At 39.6% G+C, this 8,238-nt stretch overlaps 1 protein-coding gene across 1 annotated transcript in view; it reads right to left on the reverse strand.

The window, feature by feature from the left end:
• The window catches only part of epb41l5 (erythrocyte membrane protein band 4.1 like 5), a 41,671-nt gene that overhangs the window by 28,518 nt on the left and 4,915 nt on the right, over nt 1–8,238 (reverse strand). The window contains exons 3-11 of the mRNA XM_034886241.1: nt 5,964–6,068; nt 4,585–4,627; nt 4,327–4,405; nt 3,962–4,006; nt 3,040–3,092; nt 1,075–1,195; nt 684–771; nt 460–548; nt 269–338 (exon numbers count right to left, since the gene is read on the reverse strand). Coding sequence (XP_034742132.1) covers nt 269–338; nt 460–548; nt 684–771; nt 1,075–1,195; nt 3,040–3,092; nt 3,962–4,006; nt 4,327–4,405; nt 4,585–4,627; nt 5,964–6,068 — 693 coding nt within the window. The remainder of the gene's footprint in view (nt 1–268; nt 339–459; nt 549–683; nt 772–1,074; nt 1,196–3,039; nt 3,093–3,961; nt 4,007–4,326; nt 4,406–4,584; nt 4,628–5,963; nt 6,069–8,238) is intronic.

Consider the following 8,238-nt stretch of genomic DNA (forward strand, 5'->3'; position numbering starts at 1 on the left):
GGAAAAAGGCTGCAATGAAACAAAGAGTGAAAAATTTAAAGGGGTCTGAATACTTTCCGTACCCACTGTACACTTGTGGTGTACACATTGGTGTGTATTTCATTTTTATGCTCCGACTTGTAACAGTGTGTTAAGCACAGTACATTCAAAAGGTACTGTATGAAGGGAGCACTGAGATTGGGTCATCAATATATTTTTTTCAAAAGGGATTACTATTTTCAACATTCCACCACATGGGGAGTATCTGAGTGTGTGTGCTCACGTTCACCTGGTCATCATCCTCCACTACCACAAGCGTCAGTTTGCTCTTCTTAAAATCCAGACAAGTGATCTTGGGCCTGCAATAGTTTTAAAAAAGACTAATCAAACACACATAAGAAAGAATGATCAAAACTGAAAGGTGTTTCTACAAAGCATTTAAGTTACTATTTCAGTAAATGAGAATACAACAAAACATACCAGAAGAAGAGCCCTATCTTGGTTTCTCCTTCAAACACTAAAACTCCAGTTGGTGTCAACCCCAGACTGTACTCATTACCATCTCTTGCCTGCAGGGCAGATATGAAAACAGACAAATATTGACCCTTTCACATATTTATGTTTTATGCACATTCATTTCACTCCCTCTTTCGTGGACACTTCCGATTGGTACGTGCTAGTGAGAAAGAGTGTGCGTCAGTTACCTTGACCATATGCATGTCCACCCCATACATTTCGAGCCACTTGGCTTTATTCAGGTAATTAATTTCAGCTTGGGATGGCATCTGACCTCTGAAGGAGAGAAGGGAAAGCAACGAGGAGAAGAAAACAGAACAGAAATAAATGTTTGCATGATCAAAAACATAACTGCAGCTCCAAGCTGAAAGGATGACAAAAAGAGTATTTATGCAGTGTTGCTGGTAACTGCCCAACCCAAGACCACACGACAAACACACCACAGAATGAAGCACATCCATTTATTAGCATAAGATATCTGCTACCTGTGGCCAATTTGTAAACGTATTTCTCCTCCTTGATAATAAGTGTAACTGACTGCCCATACGTGTAGTAGTTTAGTTATAGTCAAATGCGTACCTGCATTCCTTCCATTTGTTGTATATCGCTAGCTCCATGTCCTCTGTCTGGTCTGGGGCAAAGCGAAATTCTGATACCAGTTCCAGATTATGCTCTAATGGGTCACAATCACCTAGTTCAGCTGAAAAAACAGAGACATGCATACTTATAAATTCACACTCTGAATAACATAGTCTCACCAGGACACCAGAAAGAGTGCCTGAAACTGTGGCAGTAAGTAACCCTAATAGAAAGATGACGAAGTGGAAATTGAGAAAACCTTATCTTTGGTACTGAAAAATAGGGCAGACAGAGTTAAACACCTTGGTGATATTTTGCCGTCTTTGGGTAGCTACAGGACCTCATTGTTTCGCTTTTTCATCTATGAGCATAGCCTCGGGATATAGAAGAGGAGAGAAAAGATACTTTTATGCTATCCCTATCCCGGCAATTGTTAGTGGACCAAAACATAATTCGGAATAAATGAAAATGAAGGGAAGAAGCTCAACCAAAGAAAAGAGAGAAGAAAGAAGGGTGCTGGATTAGGGGGCCTCCAAAGAGGATGGAGCACTAATGAGCTGGCATTTACCCCACGTGTTTGTGTGTGTGTGTGTGTGTGTGTGTGCTCAAGAGTTTCTGCACGCAATCCCATTCCATAAATGTTTGAAACTTTGTTCCTCTGAAGTAGCCCTCTTTAAATTGCTCTTGCAGTTAACTGTTCATTTGTAAACATGAGAAACAGTAAATATGTGTAGTTCATATGTGTGGCCTCTTTACCATTCAACATTTGGTAAAAGAGAAAGCCCAACAAATGTCTTCTCCTACTGCATTTTTAAATGTACTGTAAGTAGATAAGGAAATGGACACCAAGCTTTCCTACTCTAAACTTTTTGACTGAAAGTTTGATAAGTAAATGCCAGAAAAAGAAGATACTATTTCTGCTGTTCCACAGACCTTTGACTGACAGTAGTACTAAATGAAGAGCAGTACAGCAGTAAGAGAAATTTAATAAAATTTAAATGTATTTTCTCCTTTTTGTTTTTTTAGCCAAAGTGGTAAGATGTATTAATAACATAAATCAATAACCTAAATATTGATAACAATACTCAAAATAAAAATAATAACAATAATAGTATTAATAATGGGCTTGCTCTTTAAAGCAGAAGAGCAATGGCTAAATTCAAAAAGTTATTTAGAAATTCAGAGTTTCCCCCTTTATGTAGAATGAGAAAAGCGACAGATAGATAGATAGATAGATAGATAGATAGATAGATAGATAGATAGATAGATAGGATAAGGTAAGATAAGTTATTGATCCCCAGGGGAATTCAGGAAAGTACTCAGCCACATGTCCGTCTGCAGTTACACTTGTCTTTGTTTTGTAGTCTCATGGTAGAGGAGGAGTTTATGTGCGTCAGGGCCCATGGCAGCTATGGTGCCAGGAGCCAGTCATAGAAGATGACTGCTTTGAAAAGATAATGGCAGACTCTTGTGGAGCAGAGAGACAAGGGTATACTCCTGAAGCTGGGCTAGTGAGAACATGGCTCTGCTGAGAACCTTGTTCAGACACAGCTCAAGTAAGATGTGGAGACATTACTTTATGGGTTCAACAGATACAAAGTAAGTTTTAGGCTTGGTAGAATTGTCTTTTGGGCACGTGGGAGGGTTGTAACAGATTCAAGGTATGGGGATAAACAGAAAGTAGCTCTTAGACACTGCATATTTAAAATCACCAGCCTTTTGGTATACAAGTGTGCCATGCTCCAACCTAAAACTGACAAATGCTTGTCTGACTCAAACCACACTAACTGAGATAAGAACCTCCTATATTTTTTGACAAAACAGGCCTTTTTGACCAGTGATCACAGTATTAATCTCAACTCTTGAAGGAGTATGCACTACAACACACAAAGTAATGGCAGCTATTCCAGAAGTGACCCAATTACCAAACACACAGAGAGAATCCTGGATGCATGCGGTGCTTACCCTGTATCGAAAAGGCAGCCAACTCCACCGCTGTGTCAAATGGACATTCTAGCCTGAAAATACATACACAGTAATAGTCAGCCACAGTAATATCAATAAACCTAATTATAACTCAGGCCTACTTGTGTTTACCACTTCCTATTATTATTCAGCCAAACAATGCAAACGATTTTTTTGTGGTATTAAAAACATACTTTTATTCCCAGTCCATTTACTGATTACAGTTAAGAGTTCTATTGTCAAACATGTAATCCGGTAAGCCTCTTATAGTAACATGCCCGTGACTACCAACACAACAACTCATGTTTAAGGGGATAATAACTGATAAGGAGAGGCGATACAGTTTATTGTCTTGGTCAAGTGATTCAAAAGTTAGTTGTGTGAAATTATAGGAAAACGACAGGACGGCTGGGGCACTGGGTTATAACAAATGCAGGAGTCATCAATAAATCAACGTTTAAGAGGAAGGTAAAATGTTGACTTGGGCCAACAATGAGTACATTTCTGTGTTTTTACCCTGTGGCAAGCTCTGAACAATTAGACTGATAACCACTCCAAATGTGTTGAACAAACATGGGAGCAGGTACAATGGACTACAGAGTCAAACATCTAATGTTCTTAGGATGTTTAATAGTGTGGATAAGTGTTGCTTATGTTTTATCATAAGGACCATTTTAAGGGATTTTCTAGCAGTGTAGATCATGCTTTGTTGTTTTGAAAGGCTTCTACAATTTAGATAATTGGCAACAACTAAAACTTCCAAAATATGTAACTGACTTGCAACTACCAGGTGTGTTTATGTTATGGCAAGTTAACTATCTGTCTGTGTGTCTGGGTTTCTCAATGAATATTTATTTGGTGTGCCATGACACAATGATGAAACATTTCTTCATAGTACTTCATTAAAGTGGAAATGACTTACTTGCCACTGAGGATGTCTTGCTTTAACTGTAACACAAATAGGTATCTGGAGAAAAAAATACAGTTAATTATAGTTATGAAAAGTGACAAAATTTGTCAGTTCTATGGGATATGATACAGAAACAACAATCCACGTCAACCGGCATTAAGGAACACCAAGGCAAATGACAGATTTAGTTTTTGAATCAATGGATAAATATCCCAAAAAGTGCTTGCTATAACACTTAAATTAGAGGACGATTTATGTACTTTCTTTGGAGGTATATGAGTTTTACAGATTTACAAAATAAACAACCTAAAAAGACCCATTTAACCAAGCTTTTAAAATGGGAGTTTAAAAGTTGAAATGTTTCTGGCTTCCCTCACCTGGTAAGCTCCTCGTGCAGGTTGTTCGGTTCGGAGGAGTAAAACTTAACTCTCAAGTGAAGACAGTATGGTGGGCCAACTAAAAGACAGATTCAAAATTACATAAAATATTACTAAGCTCAACAGTCATATTACACATTAGACAGAATTTAAATTTCTGTCTAATGATACAGAAGTTTATTTTTATAGGATGCTTTGATATATAACAAATAATTATGCATGTTTGGGAAGGGGAAAGTAGGCCCTCTGTATACTTACTTTTTACTTGCTTTTTGATACTTTTTGTGACATCAAGCCAGTGCTGAAACAACATAAAAGGGGATAACAATTTAAAAAAAAAAAAACTTCAACAATGCAAAGACGAGGTTACATTTCGGAAGAAAATCAACACCATTAACAATTTTAACTTACATTATGGTGTATTTTTTCCACAAAAATTATACCTGCTTTCATTTAATTTAAAAAAACAAAGGACAGTTATATTAATACATTCTGGGAGGTCCTTTATGTGTTGTTCTGTGCTGTAATTCTTCTGAAGTTTAGGCTCTACGAAGCATGAAACATTTCAAGGAAAGGCGGTAGTGGTGGTGTGTGTGCATATAAGTTAGAGAGAGATAACAGAGGAACTCACAGCACTCTCTAGTCTCCTCTCCCCCACATTCCTTATCACCGCCCTCCCCCTTCCTCTTTCTCATGGCTTCAGCTCTCTCTCCCACCCTTTTGTCTCCCTACCTCCACCCCTCTCCGCGGTGTCCCTCCCTTCCATTACATCCTCCCACAATCTATCCCTCCTTCCATGGCCTTCACAGAGGATCAGGGTGAAGGAACAGGGTCACTAGCAGACCAATGACTTAAAACGGTTTGTCTCAGGGCACAGCCAGACTCCAAGAGCTGACAAGAGTTCCATAACCAATCCATTTAGCCCAGTCACTGACAGGGTAAGTCCCTGCCTAAAGCGCTCCTTCAAATGGGTGAATGGGGTTTTGGACATTAAACAGCTGCAGAGAGGACTGCCCAAAACGGTCAAATGTAAAATAGCAGTACTGGAGCTAGGAAGGATGACGTGGCTAAGCCGGTGTTGTCTATGGTTTCAATGGCGCTGCGCTAAGCTAAACTCAACTCAATAGAGAGGTTTCAACTGGCTGAAGCCATTTTTGCCATTAGGTTAACCTGGACCATGCACTGGAAGGAGGTCTACATGTACAGGAGTACAGAGAAAATCTGCACCCTTCCCCTTAAGTTACCAGTTAAAGCTAGCTAGCTTTGTTGGCAAGTTGCTACTAAACGCTAAGCAAGACATTTTTAAGTTACCAAAATGTTCCAATCAACTTTAATTAAGCGATAGAGTAAAACTTTAAAGATGAAAGCACGGAAAACACCCCAAAACAAGATCACGCCTATTTTATTGTACACAGCCATGGATATGCATCGCTAAGCCAGCTACTGGTATCAACAATCACAGCAACAACATTACCGTTTTCAGGTTTTTATAAGATTTATTTGTCCAAATGTTTCAACAGTGTTCATAAGTCAATTGTATTTAATAATAAATAAAAAAATGTAAAATGAAAAACAATCAAGAATCATGATTATACAAAACAAAAAAGAAATGGTGTGAAGTGTATCTCCATTCTTACCGGCACTTGTGCCGAGTCCATAAAGCGCAGTCCGAAGTAGTCTTTCTCTACGATGTCCAGATGGTACATGATCTGGTCAAACAGCTCCTCACCTTTGGCTTTTTTCTGAGCAGGGAAACACAAACAAACATAGGACTTGGGTAAAAATTGCCTGAAAAGTTGTAAACTAGTGACATTAAAAACAAAATTTCAATTTGGAATATTAATACTCATGATGATGGTCATGCACTGTCAGCACATCACAAATACTAGGTAAGGAAGCAGTGGCGAGTCTCGCGGATAGTTAATATATCAAGAGACCTAAAGGAACTGGCATCCAAAACCTCAGGTTACATCACAACGCAGGAATCTGCAATATGGCTGTGCTCCTCATGTTGACAGTTTATAATGCTTGTGTGTGTGAAGGGGTCATTTCTCCAGTCATAAATGAGGCCTTCTGATGGGGCATTTTTGCTCATTGAATGACTAAAGATTTACTTTTTTAAATAGTTGCCAACTATCAACTGTTTAACTAATCGATTAATAGACTATTCATTGAGAATCTACAATAAAGTGTTTTGAGGGAATTTAAAGAAATCGTGTTTTAAGTATACATCTGATTTGTCCAGGGAAGTTCAAAAGACTAATGTTAATTATTAAACAGGTTTCATGGATTTTAAGCGAGAAATAAGACAAAATATGAACACGAAGTTGAAGTACTCCAAGTTTGAATTTTTGACAAGGGTGTACCAGTTACTGTTTGTGTACTGCGTGGGAGATCACACACACACACACACACACACACACACGGTTGTCATGGTAATGGGGGCTGAAGTGCCCCCAGACGCAGAGGAGCTGAGGGAAGTGGGGTGACTGGGAACATCATGTGATCATCTTGCTCTGTGGGCCCGTGACTATGTCAGGAAAATACGCCATCCCAAATCAGTCTGCAGATGCATTTCTTTTCTCCTTTCTCCATCTGGATTTTTCCCCTTATCTTTTCACTTTAAATTAGTTTAGTAATTTGTTCTTGTGCTGAAAAGATCTGTAATTCTAACAGAGTGTGACAGATGTTCTGGTATGGTTCTTTTTCCAAATTAACATTAACAACACTGAACACTGCCTAAATCATGAAACTCAGTTCACTGAGCTTCAATGCGGTCTAATGGTGGTGTTCTTGGCATCAGGACTTCAGCATGTCCATTGCAGCACTAGTTCCATCAGAAGCTTTTAAGGTACATTTCCCAAACTATGTGCAAAATTTTACACACAGAAATCAAGGACAAATCACAGTGTATAAAAAGACATGACATGGGTGCTCTAGAGGTTTATGGCTTGGGTCAAGGTGCATGGGACAGACAGACAGACAGACAGAGCTCCTGGGCAGCTCAGGGGGGCTGGCCCCATGCTAGCTGGCACAGTCGACAAGGCATACCTCACCCCTACAGTACCCAGGGAGAGAGAGTACAAAGGACTCATTGTGTTTGTGTGTGTGCTGGACCCAGAGCCTTGTTACACTGCCTGCAGCATTGTTTGGTTGTTTGCAGTCTTTCTGCCTCCCTGTGAGCATACAGCTCTGTCTCTCAGACAGCCAGGATGTTCAAGTTACAAATTGAGGTATTTAGCTTATCAATAGCATTTTCCAAGTCCATTAAACCAAATGTAAATGTAAATGTGCTGTATTTATATAGCGCTTTTCTAGTCTTAACGACTACTCAAGAGCTTTTACATCATACAGGAAACATTCACCATTCACACACATATTCATACACTGGGGCCGAGGCTGCCGTACAAGGTGCCACCTGCTCATCAGATAAACATTCACACACACTAGGCTCGTTCGAGATGAACTGCGCCTCGCCTGTAAAGTGGACGAGAGCAGGCGGCCGCAGCGAGGGCGGGGGAAAAGAACTGCGTTAAAGTCGGACAGTTTCCAGCCGATTTCAGCCGCCTTCATACTGAGCAGGAAGTGACAAAAACACTTTGGTGCGAATCCGATTTAATAAAATATAATCAGAATCACATATCAGCTGGTACACAGTCTCTAGTAGTCTAGTTTAAATTATGACAGAGTAGCTGACAAAGTGCTCTAAATGTGATCTGTTGCTGATTTTAATAAACAACAGACTGTAGATGATCCGTGATCTGAACGGATTTAGTCTCTCTGATTTCTAAACGTAACTATCAGCCACACAACACGTGTTCTGTACAGAATAAGACTTTAAATCAGACAAATAGCAATTAAGTTTGGAGGAGGTGACTGTGTGAGTGGCTGTGGATGGGGGGCGGGGGGGGG

Source organism: Etheostoma cragini, chromosome 11 (assembly GCF_013103735.1).
Source record: "Etheostoma cragini isolate CJK2018 chromosome 11, CSU_Ecrag_1.0, whole genome shotgun sequence".
NCBI lineage: Eukaryota > Metazoa > Chordata > Actinopteri > Perciformes > Percidae > Etheostoma > Etheostoma cragini.